The following is a 16,466-nucleotide window of genomic DNA, read 5'->3' on the forward strand; positions in this document are numbered from 1 at the left end:
ATGATCGGCAGAATAATCTCATGCAGCAACCTCCACGCCCAGCATGTGATCTCCGACCTATCATTGGCTCCGATGCATTTTAACTAGGAACACCACTTTATCTGCCCAAACTATCCGCCTGCAGTTGCCTGTGATAATGGAGATATGGAATTACATACTGTTATATCTGGTTCTTTGACTAATGGTTGCAAGAGATGAGTCAAAACTTCTACGAAGGTCAGCGATTGTCCTTCGACGGTGCTCTCTGCACTGTTCGGTACATCGGCGAGGTCGAGGGAACGAAAGGTGACTGGCTCGGGGTGGAATGGGACGATCCAACGCGGGGAAAGCATTCAGGAGAACATAAGGGAGTAAAATATTTCAAATGTGGCAACCCTCGTCTTCTTTTCGATCTATCCATGTCTTAATGATAATTCCCGTATGCTTATATTATAAACCCTTTCAGGCAAGAGTAAGCAACCTACGGCTGGGTCGTTCGTCCGGCCAAATAGGCCGGCGGATCAGCCTCGGAGTTTCCTCGAGGCGCTGCGCCAGAAGTACGCATCCGAATTTGAAGAAGAGCTGGCAAGACGAAAGCAGGGAGGAGGGGAAAACGCTGCTCAATTGCACGACTTGATCCTAATCAGCGGCAAGGTTGTCGAAGAAGTCGGCTTCGAGAAGATCAGGAAGCAGCTCGCCGAATTGCAGGAGCTGAAGATTGTCCTCCTGGACGGGTTATGTGTCGCCGGCGTTCTGGCCGATGATAATAATGACCTTGAAAAGAGAGAAGACGAATTGAAAAGAATCGAGCAGACTTGTCCCAAAATCATTGAGCTTGATCTCAGTCGAAACCTTCTCCGACGGTGGCTGGATGTTCGAGATATATGCAAGCAACTGAAGCAGCTCAGGAGCTTGAAGCTCAAGTAAGTCTTCAAATCGCTGTTTATTTCGTTACTTTAGTTTCGGATACTAACACTAAACAGCGGGAATCGTTTTGAGAATGTCCAGCCTGGTCTGGTATTCAATGGAATCTCCGAGCTGCACATAGACGAGACGTTTTTGCCTTGGGATGAGGTAGGAGTAGATTCTTTGCGTTGCAAGTTTCACAGTTATAATTATACAATACTGATCGTTTTATGTCAGATTGCCCTCCTAACACATCAGTTTCCCTCCCTAATGTCCTTGATCGCATCCACCAACCAGATCTCGTTGATATCCAGTCCCCTCTCCACGACAATTCGGAATCTGACACTCGAATATAACGAAATCACGTCACTCTCGTCCATTCAAGTCCTCGTATCGTTACCAAACATCGAACGCCTTTCCCTGCGCGGAAACAACATCAGCAGTGTGGTCTCTTCAGAGTCTACAAATGATGATCATACCCCGTTTCAGTTCTCGCGTAGTTTGAAATATTTGGACGTTTCCCACAATAGAATTGACTCGTGGCAGTTTGTCAATGCGCTTCCGAATATCTTTCCCGGCCTGTCATCGCTGCGAATTTCTGACAATCCACTCTACGACCAACCTGTGGCGCCGACAAATGTGACGAATCTCCCCGAGAAACCGATGACGGTGGATGAGGCCTTCATGCTGACATTGGCTCGACTCGGCAATCTTCAAACTCTCAATTACAGCAAGATCTCCCAGCAAGACCGTACCAATGGGGAGCTTTACTATTTGTCTCTGATCGGCAAAGAACTGTCTGCTTACCCGCAGAGCGAAGAAAAGAACATACTTTCCAAACACCCCAGGTTCATGGAACTTTGTGAGATCTACGGCGAGCCGACAATCAAGCGGGCCACCGATGCTTCGCAGAGCGTGACCATCAACCCGCGATCTGTGGCAGCCAGATTGGTGAAATTCAAGTTCTATCTATCGCTCTCTTCGCCATTGACAGCGGATAATCATGCAGAGAGAAAGAGAGAGCAAACATGCGAGATTCCCAGGACATTCGACATCTACAGAATCAAAGCCATCGTGTCCCGTCTCTTCGCGCTCCCGCCACTGAAATTCAGACTGATCTGGGAAACTGATGAGTGGGACCCCGTTGAAGAAGTCAATATCGGCGGGGAAGAATGGGATAGTGGTAGCGATGACGATGACGATCAAGAAGAAGACGTGAGGGTTGTTAGACAGGAGGCCAGCCGCGAAACTGGCTCTGGTTCTGGCAAGATGCAAGCCTCCGTCATGACCAAAGAGGACGGGAGCAAATTTATCAAACGAGAGGTGGAACTGGCAGATTCGACGCGACAGGTTGGATTCTGGTTTGATGACAATCTACGAGAGGCAACAGTGCGAATTGAAGCTCTGTGAACAGGATCCATGACGAGCCTATTCGTATAGATCATCTGAAGCGTAATCTACCTTTCCAAATAACCTCATTTAAATCATTAATTTTGAATACATTGACTATTCGATAGGTGTGAAGCTACTGGGTACATGGAATTGGAGTAAGAGTGCAGTCGGTAATTAGTACAGTTGTTGCGGATCCAAGCTCCCCGCGCTGTTGTCACTTCCGGACTAGCTTAACTCTCTTCCCCCAAGTTCTTAACGATGCCGTCACTGGCCGCCAACCGCAACCAAGGTCATCACAGTTTCAATTCTAACATCTAGGCTCTCGCAATGGCAGAATACTGGAAGTCAACGGTAGGTTTTGCTGCTTTTTTTTATTGTTTGTTCTAGCCTTTTCTAACGACGATAAAGCCTAGGTACTGGTGCAAACATTGCAAGGTCTTCATTCGCGACACTCCCTTTGAACGAACCCAGCATGAAGCGACCGCGAAGCACCAAGGGAATCTGAAGCGATTCCTCCGGGAGTTGCACCGTAACAACGAGCGCGAAGAGCGCGAGAAGCAAAAGGCCAAAGATGAGGTCCAGCGACTGACCGGTTTGGTGTCGGGAGCTCCCGCGGCCTCCAAGGAGAAGGCAACGCGTCCCTCGGCGCCTTCAGCTGCATCGCGTCCGGCAACGCTGGAAGACAGGAAAAAGCAGATGGCTCAGCTAGCGGAGATGGGCGTGGCGATTCCCGAAGAGTTTCGACGGGATATGGCCATGGCGGGCGAGTGGCAGACTGTCTCCGAGCGCGTGATTATGCCTCGTGAGGAGGAGGATGAGAAGAAGAAGGAAGACGCAGAATCCGCGCCTCTGAATATTGGCGTGCGAAAACGCAAGCATGAGGGGGCAGAGGAGGAGGAGGAAGCGGAAGAAGTTCTGAACAGGCCTGCCAGAAAGCCATGGGGTTCCGCCACGCGACAGTATCCCGGCGCAGAAGAGGACGTCGATCTGGATGCGCTCCTCGCGAAAACCAAGGATCTTAGGCGCAAGGGTCCCGTCTCTGAAGAAATTAAGACGGAGCCGAAATCTGAAGAGACGGAAGGTCAACCACAAAATGAAGGCGCTTCGGCCGCAGCAGAATCAGCCCCAGCAGTTTCAATCAAGAAGGAAGAGTCCACTGTTTCAATCAAAAAGGAGGATTCCACTGAAGGAGATCCCTCCTCAATTCCGCCAGCTGAAAGTGACGCCCAGGAAGCCGTCCCGGGAGTGGTCTTCAAGAAGCGCAAAAACAAACCTTTGAAAAAGTAGCGCTTACTACATCCCGCGTGGGGCTCTATTATGTCGAGCACTTTGCTTTGTTTGTCGGACAGATACCTCGATTCACGTTGACAAGAAGCTGCCGTGCTGGTTCTGCGACACAGAAGCTATATCTGCCAGCTTCTATGAGCATCCGTTCCAAGAATGCTGGCCCTCCTTCGCAGCAGGACATGCTCTTGTACTCCACACAATCATGCGATGTGTCCTCTGGAGCGCGTCAGTATACCTTGCGCCAAGTAAAGCGCAACCGCCTGACCTAGCCGAGATCTTAAACCGCATGTACACGATCCACCATGCTTAACGCTGTGTGGCTCTGCTTGCTCTAGTCCTCCTACTGATGGGCCGGGACGGGATCGAAATCGAGTCTTCCATTAGACAAGCAACGTCTCTGGAAGAAAAGAAGCTCTAGGAAGTACCTCCTTTAGAGAAATTATGGGGTGTTACGTCTTTGGGAATAAATAGTCACTATGATGATGATGGTAATGCAATTGCTCCTCGAGCCAGAGAGCTTGTCGAATTCGCTCTTATTCCTAAAATAAATCTGTAAATGGCCATCGACCACACCAGAGATCCTACGTAACGAATCATCCATAAATGCTATCGCCGTCGATTTGATGAGGTTGAATTCTATGGGTTAGGCCACAGCTAGGTTACACAATTCATACACTGCAACCTGGTGCTTGGGATTTTTTTGGATTCACGGATATGATTATCTCAGCAGTCCCTTATAGAGTAGGACTATTAGTGAAATGGCATTGAGAATGTATGCAAGCTTGTGGCTCTCAGAGAAAAAATGATTTGATTGGCCACTGCATTGTATTGCCACTGTCTAGCCAGTCACTGATTCTGGTCTCGATCAAATCTTTTACTACCTTAGGTACAGTACCTGGTAACTGTTCATTCACATTCAATCTTTTGGCTGCTGGTTGGCAGTCATCACTAAGTTAATTATATCCGCCGTCACGGTCTTGGGGCTTGCGCGGGCTTAAATTAGTCTCGGCCAGTTCCGGGCGTGTTCAGAACGGAACTCAACTTCGCGCCTTTCCTCAGCGTGTTCCTCCAGAAAGAAAGCTGAACTGACCTTGCGGACTCGACTCGACCCTGCCAACAAGCTCCCCCCACTCTACTCTTTTTGCGCGTCGCATTGCGCATCAGCCATTAACCATTGTCCGTGTCTCTGGTCTTCTCTCGTGCTTGGCTGGTTGCAAAGGCATTGTCTTGCCGAGTTCTCGGAGTTGGCGATCAATCATATCAGTAAGTTAGACCTGGAGAGAGAGCTCTCTTCCAAGTTTCTGCTCCCTTTATCGTTATTTTATTATCGCAATCGGCAAACTTCCCAGACGTGCATTGGGCTATTACTGCTCAATATGCTATTTGTTTTCCCATCTAAAGGACTACTACCTTTTTTTTGATGTCTCCATGGTGGTGCTCTATCTTTGTTCGCATTACCAGCGGCAGCAGCTCATGCTTTTGCGACTGCAATAACCCGCAAATGCTTTCATGGCACCAGTGTCTTCTGTGGAAGCGTGCAGGTGGCTGGGCTCTATTCTTTTCCTTGGATATGATTACCGTGCATGTCCTATTTGCACCAACAGCTGAATGGCATTGCGCGTGGGCATTTTCTTTACTACTGCGCATGCCTATCCAAGGATGTGAGCTGCTAGCTCTTACTGCAATTTCAACCAATGGACAAGCCTATGGGGCAATGTATTGACCACAACGCTATGCACCGATTCATTGGCCCTTTTTTTTTTCCTCCCTTCTTTGATCAAGATTCCATCGCCATTGCTACCTATCTCGGCGCTGGATGAATCTGTGGCTAATCAGGTTAATTGCATAGAACTAGATGACTTTTTAAAACTATCCTGTCCCCTTCTTCGCTGAGACATACACACGGGAACTGTTTGGTTGGTGGTTGAAGGAACTGGTGAAAAATGTCGGAGACCGACCCGACTCCGAATCGACCCCCTTCTCCTCCGCCAGTGTCAGCAGGAGTATCGGCATCAGAAACAGTGTCAGCACCTGCACCTGCACCTGCGCCTGTGCCTGCGCCGGCACCAGCGATTGCACCTACAACTACACCTGTGGCCACACCTGCAAATGCACCTGCAACTACACCTTTGACCACACCGGCAACAGCACCTACGACTGTACCTGCACCTGCACCAGCACCTACGACTACACCTGTACCAGCAACTACACCTACAGCTGCACCTACGGCCACACCTACGACTATACCTACACCCACACCTGCACCCACACCTACAACTGCATATACAGCCACACATACAACCGCACCTGCACCTGCACCTGCACCAGCGCCAGCATCTGTGCCAGCATCAGCACCGACACCAGCGCCAGCGCCAGCATCTGTACCTGCATCGGCACCGGCGCTAGCGACAGCGCCATCAGTACCAGCAACATTCCCGCCTTCCGCAGATGTCTCCTCGAACCCCCTGCCCGCTCAGACACAGGCCCCAATTGGGTCGCCTCTACCGTCTACCATGCCTCCGATGCCGCCAATGGGGCAATACATCCCTGGTTACTCACCGGGAATGCCACAAATGGGAGTGCAGGGCGGCCAGATGAGTTACCAGCTTCAGGGCGACCCTAGGGCAAGGACACACAAGAAAGAGGTAAAGAGGCGGACAAAAACAGGCTGCTTGACATGTCGAAAGCGCAGAATAAAGGTACGTATGCACAGATCAATCAGTCTTGTGAGGAGTGGTTGAGACAATGGGATGGTTTTTGGTGCGGAGACGCGGAAGATTTTCCACGCTATAGCTGTCGCTTAGCTTTGCTGCAACACCTTGTTTATGCGCATCCCACTTTGATAGAACCCCGCCCATTCATCGTCCCACATTAAGTCGTGCTTGCACCAACACTCAAATATTTAAATTTCCCAGTATGCTAACATGCAATTGATGTTCTGTTCAGTGTGATGAAGGCCATCCGGTCTGCAGAAATTGCGTCAAAAGCAAACGCGAGTGCCTAGGCTACGATCCGGTGTTTCGACCGCAGCCAGCGCCGTCGGCCATACAACCAGCTCCCAATCCTCCCCCTTCTCTTGTTGTCAATCCTCAGGAACCTCCCTCCTCGTACCCCGCAGCACCTCCTGGATACGTTCCTGCATCGAGCCAACCTTTCGCGCCGTCTGTGCAGTCAGACTCATCCACTCAATCCCTTGAACAATTGAACCAGAGGGGCACGGCCGAGCCCTCTGTAGAAGGGAGCGATACCATGTCGGCCATGGCGAGCGTTCAAGATGGCGTTGATGGGACTCTCCCTCAGACCGCGAGCACTCCGTCGGCGACAGCCACGTCGATACCTAGGCCGCCGTCAGGACAGTTCGGTAAACAAGGTTTGTTGCCATCTTTTCTTATTCCTGTGTCATTGAAGAATATTGCTCGACTGACGGAGATGCGCTTCCACAGATAAAGTCAAAATTCAAGATCTGCTCGCCCTCCAAGGCATTCCTCCTCCCCCTCCATATCCCATCGTTCCCATTCAACAGACCCGGTTGGACCAGATTCAGACCATCTACCTCCACACGTATGCACCGGCGATCGACCGATTCTTGGAAACGCGTTGGTTCCGAGACAAGGGTCTGTCTCAGCTCCTGACCAATGCTCAGCTTATGGCGCAATACTCTGCTCTCATTGACGCGTTCGACGACCCCAAAATCTCCGATCCTGCTGTCCGGAGCCGTGTGGAGAGTTTCGAAGCGTCGGTCGTGTGGGACACCATGTCCATCTGTCGTTCGGCCCGTAACTTGGTCCGTAACGGGAACCCAGACGGTCCCATACAGGAGTATGATCTGTTGACCACAGCGAACCGGTTCGACGTTTTCGAAGCTCTTATCACAGACGACTATCTGAAAGAGAATCCGCTGCGGGAGGACCTGAATCGGGACCAGCCGGCCAACCCTCCTACGCTGCAGGACCAACTTCGACGGAGGTCGCTGAGCTTCTGGGATTGCATCGGCCATTTCCTCACCCTTCACGATAACGAAGCCGCCGCGGGGGTGGAGATCGACGAGACGCTGGCTCGCGCGCGGGGGTTGCTGGATCAGATAGAGAACCGAGACGTGATTTATTCCATTGCAATTGGACGGCATCTCGGGCAACGGTGGATCGACTATCCCCGGAGTAGGCCACCATTCGAAGGCCTCGGCGATGAGAGAACGGCAGGGACCAAACTGTACGTGGCACAGAAATTCATCGAAGACGAAGCTCGGGAGAAGGGTACGAATCAGGTTGTCAGGCGGCTATGTGGGATGGTGGTCCGACTGTGGGAGATCAAATACAATCTGTCGGAGCAGTTGAAATATGCGCGCACGTCCAACTAAGACGTTGCGTCCTTTCTCTTCTATCATTTTCACTTCTTCTTGTGCTAGGGACAACAGCATGCGGAGTTCATTCAGGTCGTTTTCCTTGAATTCGGCGTCCTTACGGGGACACACTGGGGGACATACTCTCGGAAATAGGGGGTTGAGCAGACGGCGGCGTTCTGAGATACTTGATATTGCTTTGGGAACATAACATATTCTAGTGTTATTATTTTTTTTTCAAAAGATACCGTTGCGTGGTCCTTTTTTTTTCTTTTCTCTTCCATATCTCATTATCCTTCTGTGGCAGTCGCTTTGGGTGGTGGCTTTCTGTCTAGGTGATTTTTTTTTTCGTCGATCAATCAATCAGGCTGTCGTCGCACGCACACCCCATCCGAGATATCTTTTTTTTCTTCAAAATTCATTTTCCTCCCCTTTCCCCCCAATTTTCTCTTTGCAGTGAGATGAGAGACAAAATAAGATGAGATGAGAGATGAGAGATGAGAAGAGATGAGGCGAGCCGACATGACGTGCTCTGTCAGACATGTCTGTCTGTCTGATGATGATTAAAAAAAGCAAAAGAAAGAAACTCCATACGATGCTTTTTTTTCCTAGTTATGTTTGTCCTTTTATTTGTCCTTCTGTTCCAGTGGCACAATGCTTTCTTTCACTTGAACGTACGTAGGTCTTTGGCCATTGAAAAAAAAATATGTACCATTGAAAAAGAGAAGAAGAACAAAAAGGAATGAACTGTTAGTTAGCGAACATAACTACATGATGAACAAAGAAAGGTCTTTTTCTTTCTTGACTTGATCTTTGCTTTTGCTGTTTGCCGTCGATGCCTTTGTCGAGAGACTGGCTTGGCTGACTTGGTGAACGAATCTAAGGTACCTATACAAAACTTACATAGGTAAGTTGTAGCGTCATCCAAGTTAAAAAAAAAACAAGAAAAAAAGACAGTGAGAGAGCCACATTATGTGTGTATACATACATATGGCTATATACATGGATTTCCTACTGCCAAGCAGCCACTCCACAGTAATATTCACGTCTATACATTTATGTATATGTGTATATGTAATATATACTTCTAATCTTTCTCTTCTTCTATGTACATTTCACAAAAAAAAATCTTCTCTCTCCCTGGGGTATTTCTGCTTACTGCTGATTGCTGCTTGCTTGTTCACAAATCCGCCTGTTCAGGAACAGGGCTCTTCAACTTCCCCGACTCGAGCGCTAGACGGACGTTTTCAATGGCCCATTCTTCCATGGCGGTTTGGGTCTGATGTGCAGTGTGATTATCAGCATAGTCATATAATATAATTTTGAAGAAGGGACGTACCTCCACAGTCCAAGTCCCCATATGCGGCACCAGCATCACCTTCGGATTCCGCAGCAAACCCGGATGGATCTTCGGCTCTTCCTCGAACACGTCCAGACCCGCTGACCACACTTTGCCGCTGTCTAGGGCCTCGACGAGCGCAGCTTCGTCCATGACGGCGCCCCGGGCGGTGTTGACGATGACGACGCCGTCTTTCATTTTGGCGAATTCGGGTTTGCCGATGATGTGGTGGGTGTTTTTCTAGACAAGAATTAGCATCGCTACTGGATTTCTCCTTATTTTAAGGTGCTTGCATTCAAAGGCAGGTTCAAGCTAATCACATCGCTCCTTGCAAGCAACTCGTCAAACGAGACGTACTCCGCCCCGCCGGCCAGCTCATCGCTCAGCTTGCGCCGGTTGTGGTAGATGACGCGCATGCCAAACGCCTCCGCTTTCTTCTTCAGGTTGCGGCCGATGCCGCCCATGCCCAGGATGCCCAGGACCTTGCCCTCGGGGTCGTGGCCGAGCGCCGGGAGCGGCTGTCCGCGCCATTTGCCCTCGCGGAGCGCGAACATGCCGGTGTTGAAGTTGCGCAGCGCGCCGATGATCAGGAACATGTTGACGTCTGCCGTTGCGTCGTCGACGGCGGTGGGAACGTTCGAGACGCGGATGGGAGGGTCTCGTGCGCTGCAGGCATGGACGTCGATCTGGTCGTATCCGGCTCCTAGAGAACAGTCAGTCAAAGAAATTATACAGGAAAAAAATAAGGCCATGCAAAGAGTATATGTACATACCGCAATGAGCAAGAAACTTCAATGACTTAGGCAGCGCCTGGACAATCTCCTCGTCAATGTTTCCCGTGATGGCGGCAGAGCCAAACGTGCGATATGCGACGACGACGCCGTCCAGCTTGCCATCGCGACACTCCTGGATGAATTCTGCTCGATTCGTTGCTGTCGGAGTGACGAGATTGGCGAGGCTGCTCAGGGACTGCCATGACTTGTGCGCACTGTTCCACGACATCGTTGTCAGCGAACTTGATTCATTTCCCTTCAAATGGCATGGTAACCCCTTCTATGTAGGACAAGAGAGAGGGGGGAGAACATACTGGTCGATCTTCCCAAGAAGAAGCACTTTTGGACGAGTCATAGTTCCAATTGACGGGTAATCAACTTTATATAGTACCTTTGACTGCTGCGGCTGTTAGACAAAATCGATCAATGACATTATTCTGCACTTGTCTTTTGTTTTTCAGAATCAAGAGAAGGGAATTGAAGACATGTGAAAAGATAAGACGGTATGGCATTTTCTCTCATGCCGATATTATATCGATGCGCAGTAGTGGAGGAGAGTGGTACATATCGATAGATATAATCACGTACATACCTGCCTGTCTGAATCAAATAGAAAAAGAAATCAATCGCGTACCAAAAGAGGACCTGAGCGCCCCAAAAAAGAGTAGCAATTCAATACGCTGTCTAGTCGATAATTGCTATAGGTATCATCTATGGGGGAGAAGAAATAGAGCCTGGGCGTAATTCAACCCCACAGGCAATATTAATAACAGGTGCGGAGAGAAAGGCGGCCACTCCGATGGGTGAGTGAGCCCCGCCATCATGGATAGGAAAGTCCCCTTCCCGCGGGGAACTTTGTTATCATTTAGCCTTCGAGAATGGAAGATCTAGCAAGTGGGGTCAATACGAAGTTTGCTACAGTACTACTATTTCTACTGCACCTAGGTAGGAGGTACTGATCACTCCTGCGATCCTATCTAATAATAATAAACTATTGAATACTTTTTCAACCCTATTGTTTGTCTATGGTATGTACTGTACATACATATCTTCCTGCCCCGGCTTATCTCCGCTTCCATTAGGGATGGATGGGGCCTTGGTATCGCTGTAGCCGAATACTCTTTTAGATAAAGTAGATATTAGACAGGCTCTCACTTGGGAGACTTAATTAATTAAGTAGTAATCTTCTGTAATCGGTACTACCTTTTACTCCTTTTAGATGATTCGGGGAAAAAAAGGATACGGCAATACTAATGATAGGCTTTGATAGCCAAACGGAAGATCGGAGAGATAGCACGATATGCATTAAATTAATACGATCTGCACTGTCATGGATCGATCGATTGATCCCCTTGCATGAATAAGAAACTGGCCTGAAGGATGTTACACAGGATATAGTAAAGTACATGGGTCCTCCTAGGCATACATCTGAGATCCTTGACAAGAGGCTGCAGCTGTCAGCCACAGCTTCAATCATGCCGATGCTCTGCACACCGCTTGATGGTATGGTTATACAAGCCATCAGGTCCAAAAATGCAGGCCATGACTCATGACTCATGACACTTCTTTCCAGGTTGGACCATTGTTAGTCGAGATCCCTATGTCATAGGGCAAAACTAGGGTAAAAACTTGTGTACGCACGGCGCGCTGCAGCAGCGGGTAAGAGATTGTCGCAGTCATATTGAGGCTCGGAGATTGCACGGATGAGAGGGGTCAAGATCGTCTCATCCATGCACGAGGTCAATACGGTCTCTCTCGACGAGCCCGACTCGGACTGGACGTAACGCTCAGGGCACACGGATGTGACATGTATATCGAGCGCAGAGAAAACGTGCTCGTCTCGTCCATGTACTCCGATACGTCTCATCTCACGCCTCCGTCAGCACTCGAGTCCAATCAAATTTCCTCCACCGTTTCTTGAAGCCATCGACCCGTCGGTCACCACCCCTGCTCCACCGCCCCTGGCGCTTGATAACGTCCGGCGGGAGATCCAGCATGCCTCCCAGCGTCTCCCGAGCGAAGAGATCACCAGGCGGCCACTTATGTAGATCCTCCACAATGTGGCCCAGTCCGCCGTCCAGCTCGAACCAGACATGAAAGTAAGGCATCTCCTTGGCCAGGGTGCGACGGAAAGCCAGCTTTCCCAATCCCTGCTTCGCCTTGGCCAAGGTATCGATAAGCTTCCGGTGCTGCGTCCATTCCGAGTCCGCCGCCAGGATGGCCTCTTTGAAAAAGGCCGGCGATGTCTCTCCGAGACTATACGGAAGCGGGACCGCCTCCATCGCCGCATGACGTTTGCGGTGAGGGTGGGCGGCGTTCTCATAGAAAATCACATCACGGCCCTGGTCGTGGTACATCCGCGTCAAGCTCTTCATAAAGTTTCGGATCTCTTCCCATTCGTCATCATCGCATTCTAGGAGATTGGTTCGGTGTTGAATCGGGACAATCGTGGCACTACCCTCGCTGAGTTCGGGCTCCGTCGGAAGGGTGAGATAGACCCTGGTAGCCAGTGAGATGACCGGCGCCACAGGGGGAGTGTTTGTATCTTCGTGGTGGCAGAGAGGACACGTATCCAGAATGCGGTTCATCTTGTGAAATTCATTGATGGCCGTATTCTTGAGATCCAGTTCCGACTTCTGCACCCGTTTCGCCAGCTTGTGGGCATTCTCGTCCATGTAATCGAGATCGTTCTGGTTGAGTCAGTAACAAGACCAATTGCGCGTAGATGGAGTGGGGGATGGGAATGGAGTCGAACTTACATTGAAGGTGGAATCCTTCGCGATCCTCTCCGCCAGTCGAAGTCCCTCACCGCCAGCTTGGCCCCGAGTCCTTTTCTCCTCCCTCACCATGTCTTCAATCGTCATGTCCTCGTTTTCTTGCACCTGTCCCCGTTCCCGGCCTCTTCGGGTTTCCACCGGTTTGACTTCTGCTCTCGTCCCGCCCGCAAGCATGCGATTGTGCATCACTCCGAGAACCACCACATCGGCTTCCTTGCGGTTTGCCAACATGCCTGCGGCGGCGTTGTATTGTTCTTCAAGTTCAGCCGCATCGGAGGAACCTTTCATCTTCGCCTTCATCATTCGCGCTCGGAGTCGGTTCAGAGCGGTAGCGTCCAGGTGTTGAGTGGTCCGGGCGGGAGGCTCGGTATCCAACTGCTTTCCCTGGCCTTGGGCAGTTGGCTCTATTTCTCCTTCCTTTCGAGGCCGTGGCTCCCTGTGGACTCCCTGCTCAAGTTTTCTCTCCTGGAAGAGCTCCCCGGTGGGCTTCGTTTTGCCTACGTAGGCTTCGCCATATCTCTCCCGGCGATCCAATTCTGCTTCTTCCTCTCTGGCATCATCAAAGGCACGTAGATCACCGTATCTTTCGATAGCTACCTCTTCTACCCTTCTTCCTGTTTCTTCGGCCTCCCTGTAGACGGCTTTGAGCTTGGTCATCCTCCATTGAGAGCCCTCATCACCAAACGTATAATCCACCTCATGCTGTGCGGGTTCATTTTCGATATTTTCGACCACCTTTCCATCTTTGAGGTCCCGTAGGTGTTGATTAAGCTCCCTCTTGTGGATCTTAAGCTCGATATCTGACTGCAGCATCTTTGGTTCGGGCTGCTCTTGCAGACGCGTATCGCGTCTCTGAACGTAATCGAAGTCAAGTGCAGACGGAGCTTCCATCCACGCATCGCGCTTCAGCTGAGTTGTCTTGGCTGGTTGTGCCATATTATTGTCCGGCTCGAGCGATTCCCTTTCATGTAAACTGTGGCGTCGATGTCGGCGTTTATGACTATGCTCGTCGGCATCGCCATTGTCATTGGAGTGCCGTGACCGCTTGTGTCGATGTCTATCCTCGTCGTCGCGGCGTGAGTCTCGGTGTCGATCGCTTTCTCTTTCCCTCGACCGGGATCGGGACCGCCGGTGATGATGGTGGTGATGGTGACGATGGCGTCTTGAGTGATCCCGCTCCGCGTCTCGATCCGCGTCACGATCCTTGTCTCGATCCTTATCCCTGCTACTCCTTTCGTGTCGTCTCTCCCGACTTTCCGCCAGCGACCGTTCAAAATCTTCCAAAGTCATATTTAACCGTCTGGAAAGGGTTGAGAGACCTCTCTTTGGGGGTTTGTGGGGAATTCAGCCGGGGGATGCAGCTCGGGGGTTGAAAAAGAGGTGCGAGCGGCCTGCAGCGGCTCTCAGATGACGTCTGGCGCGTTCCCCACTCCCGGAAAAGAAAGGTAACGGTCTCGCCCCGCCATCAAAAGAATTTCAACTGTCGACCATATATCTTCCACCACCCAGCTTCTCGTGCACCCCTCTTACCTCCTGCAGATCCCGATCTACACAGAGACTACGTAAAAGGATTGACTGCCGACGATTCTGCAGCAATGGCGACCACAGCGACGTCGCCCGTCGCCGTTGTCTGTGTTGGCATGGCAGGTGCGGGCGCCTCATCTGTCCTGTTCGCAGCTCTGAATGGTGCATACTGACGTCTCGACGGTCCTGCTCTAGGGTCGGGAAAGACTACGTTCATGCAGCGCATCAATTCCTATCTCCATTCGAAGCGAAAAGTTCCCTATGTATTAAATCTAGATCCCGCCGTGCACTCTGTGCCTTTTGAGAGCAACATCGACATCCGTGATTCGATCAACTACAAAGAGGTCATGAAACAGTACAATCTAGGACCTAACGGCGGCATTCTGACCTCCTTGAATCTCTTCGCTACGAAAGTCGATCAAATCATCGCATTACTAGAAAAGCGGGCGGATCCGAATAATCCCAGTAACCCCGGCGGGCGACCCATCCAACACATCCTCGTCGACACCCCCGGTCAGATCGAGGTCTTTGTCTGGAGTGCATCAGGGAGTATTTTACTGGAGACGCTGGCGTCTTCGTTCCCCACGGTCATCGCGTACGTCATCGACACGCCGCGGACGAGCTCGACCAGCACCTTCATGAGCAACATGCTCTATGCATGCAGTATCCTCTACAAGACCAAGCTGCCGATGATCCTCGTCTTCAACAAGACGGACGTCAAGGACGCCGAGTTTGCGAAGGAGTGGATGACCGATTTCGACGCCTTCCAGACCGCTCTGCGACAGGAGGAAGATGCGGGCGTCTTTGGAGCGGAAGGCGGAACCGCAGGCTTTGGGGCTGGCAGTGGGTATATGGGATCACTGTTGAATAGCATGAGCTTGATGCTGGAGGAGTTTTACCGCCATCTTAATGTCGTCGGGGTCAGCTCGATGACGGGGGACGGTATCGATGAATTTTTCGAGGCGGTGGAGGAGAAGCGCCAGGAATTCGAACGGGACTACCGGCCAGAGCTGGAGCGGAAGAAAAAGGAGCGCGAGGAGGCCAAGGCTGCCCGACGAGAGCAGGAGCTGGGCAAGCTCATGAGGGACATGAGCGTTTCTGGGACCACGACCAGAACTAGCCAGGAGTCACCGCACGACCGGGATGCAGCAGAGACGGTCAGCGAGGCTGAGGAGGTGGACCTGGCATCGCGCGACGCCATTGGCGGGTCTGAGAGCGACGAGGTGTCCGGGGATGAAGAAATTGCTTCCGCGGGGGACGATTCGGGGCTCACACAGCGCTACAAACAAGCTCTGGCCGACTCGTCCCAGAATAAAACGCCCTCCGAGCAGGATCTGAGCTTCATGAGGTATCTGCGTGCCAGCAACGTCGACCGATAAAGACCCTTAAAAGTGGATCTCTAGACAAGGGCTGCCTAGTTGTTAGACTTCCATCATGCAGGTAATGCATTTCTTTTTCTTTGTTTTTTCTTCTGTCTCTCTTTTTACTCCAACCTTTTCTTTTCCGGGCCTTTTCTCCATGATCGAGATCGAAATCCTTGCTGCCCCCTGCTGGTGGTAACATGTTTTCTTTTTTTTTTCTGGTCGTCACTTCTCAGCTCCTCGTCAGCTTTAATTCCTCCACGCCGTCCCGAAAACTTGGGACAATAGCGCTTCTGGGGCTTCCCTGTCAGCCAAAACCATCTCTCGTGGGCCTGTCCCCTATGTCGCCAAGTCGCATGCTTCGGATGGCAGGGGGGTTGCGGTGTGTGGAGGTGTGGAGGTCCCAGGATGGTGAAGCTGGCGCTTGTCGCTCCTGCAGGTTATTACGATTTTCGAGACCACGACGCGCTAGCTTTGGCCGGCTGCGATTCGTTTCGAGACCCTGCCAGCCTGAGATATCGCCGATGGTGATGTGACACTAGCAGACGCTAGACTGTTATTATTATTACTACTAAAAATTATTAACTCAAGTCAGTGAGCACTGAGGAGATGCTCACAAGATCACAATCGCCAGCACTGGATCACGATGTTGCGGACGGGGCTCTGCTTCCCCGGGCGGGTGGCAGTAGCAGCTGCAGGACAAGCCTCACTATGAATGTCACCATTCCTCATTGAGCGAATGACAGGTTCCATTGTTTCAAGGAAAACGTTTGGGAGATCCTGTTGCCG

At 51.0% G+C, this 16,466-nt stretch overlaps 6 protein-coding genes across 6 annotated transcripts; 4 read left to right on the top strand and 2 right to left on the bottom strand.

Annotated features, from left to right (window-relative positions):
• Positions 1 to 194: 194 nt before the first annotated feature.
• VTN77DRAFT_6728 (uncharacterized protein) lies at positions 195 to 2,295 on the top strand (the record flags this gene model as incomplete). The annotated part of the gene is made up of 4 exons (XM_069423038.1): positions 195 to 366; positions 446 to 902; positions 963 to 1,053; positions 1,123 to 2,295. 4 exons carry the CDS (start codon positions 195 to 197, stop codon positions 2,293 to 2,295), a joined length of 1,893 nt encoding a protein of 630 aa, XP_069276017.1.
• Positions 2,296 to 2,604: 309 nt separating this feature from the next.
• VTN77DRAFT_6729 (uncharacterized protein) lies at positions 2,605 to 3,564 on the top strand (the record flags this gene model as incomplete). The annotated part of the gene is made up of 2 exons (XM_069423039.1): positions 2,605 to 2,628; positions 2,686 to 3,564. 2 exons carry the CDS (start codon positions 2,605 to 2,607, stop codon positions 3,562 to 3,564), a joined length of 903 nt encoding a protein of 300 aa, XP_069276018.1.
• Positions 3,565 to 5,507: 1,943 nt separating this feature from the next.
• VTN77DRAFT_6730 (uncharacterized protein) lies at positions 5,508 to 7,921 on the top strand (the record flags this gene model as incomplete). Its single annotated transcript, XM_069423041.1, has 3 exons — positions 5,508 to 6,263; positions 6,511 to 6,934; positions 7,008 to 7,921. The coding sequence occupies 3 exons, from the start codon at positions 5,508 to 5,510 to the stop codon at positions 7,919 to 7,921; spliced, it is 2,094 nt and encodes a 697-aa protein (XP_069276019.1).
• Positions 7,922 to 9,083: 1,162 nt separating this feature from the next.
• On the bottom strand, positions 9,084 to 10,370 carry VTN77DRAFT_6731 (uncharacterized protein; the record flags this gene model as incomplete). Its single annotated transcript, XM_069423042.1, has 5 exons — positions 9,084 to 9,182; positions 9,243 to 9,482; positions 9,536 to 9,945; positions 10,016 to 10,230; positions 10,330 to 10,370. 5 exons carry the CDS (start codon positions 10,368 to 10,370, stop codon positions 9,084 to 9,086), a joined length of 1,005 nt encoding a protein of 334 aa, XP_069276020.1.
• A 1,513-nt stretch (positions 10,371 to 11,883) lies between these two features.
• VTN77DRAFT_6732 (uncharacterized protein) lies at positions 11,884 to 14,082 on the bottom strand (the record flags this gene model as incomplete). Its single annotated transcript, XM_069423043.1, has 2 exons — positions 11,884 to 12,705; positions 12,775 to 14,082. The coding sequence occupies 2 exons, from the start codon at positions 14,080 to 14,082 to the stop codon at positions 11,884 to 11,886; spliced, it is 2,130 nt and encodes a 709-aa protein (XP_069276021.1).
• A 305-nt stretch (positions 14,083 to 14,387) lies between these two features.
• On the top strand, positions 14,388 to 15,695 carry VTN77DRAFT_6733 (uncharacterized protein; the record flags this gene model as incomplete). The annotated part of the gene is made up of 2 exons (XM_069423044.1): positions 14,388 to 14,439; positions 14,512 to 15,695. The coding sequence occupies 2 exons, from the start codon at positions 14,388 to 14,390 to the stop codon at positions 15,693 to 15,695; spliced, it is 1,236 nt and encodes a 411-aa protein (XP_069276022.1).
• Positions 15,696 to 16,466: the final 771 nt, after the last annotated feature.

Source organism: Rasamsonia byssochlamydoides (genome assembly GCF_041956645.1).
Source record: "Rasamsonia byssochlamydoides strain NRRL 3658 unplaced genomic scaffold VTN77scaffold_51, whole genome shotgun sequence".
Taxonomy (NCBI): domain Eukaryota; kingdom Fungi; phylum Ascomycota; class Eurotiomycetes; order Eurotiales; family Trichocomaceae; genus Rasamsonia; species Rasamsonia byssochlamydoides.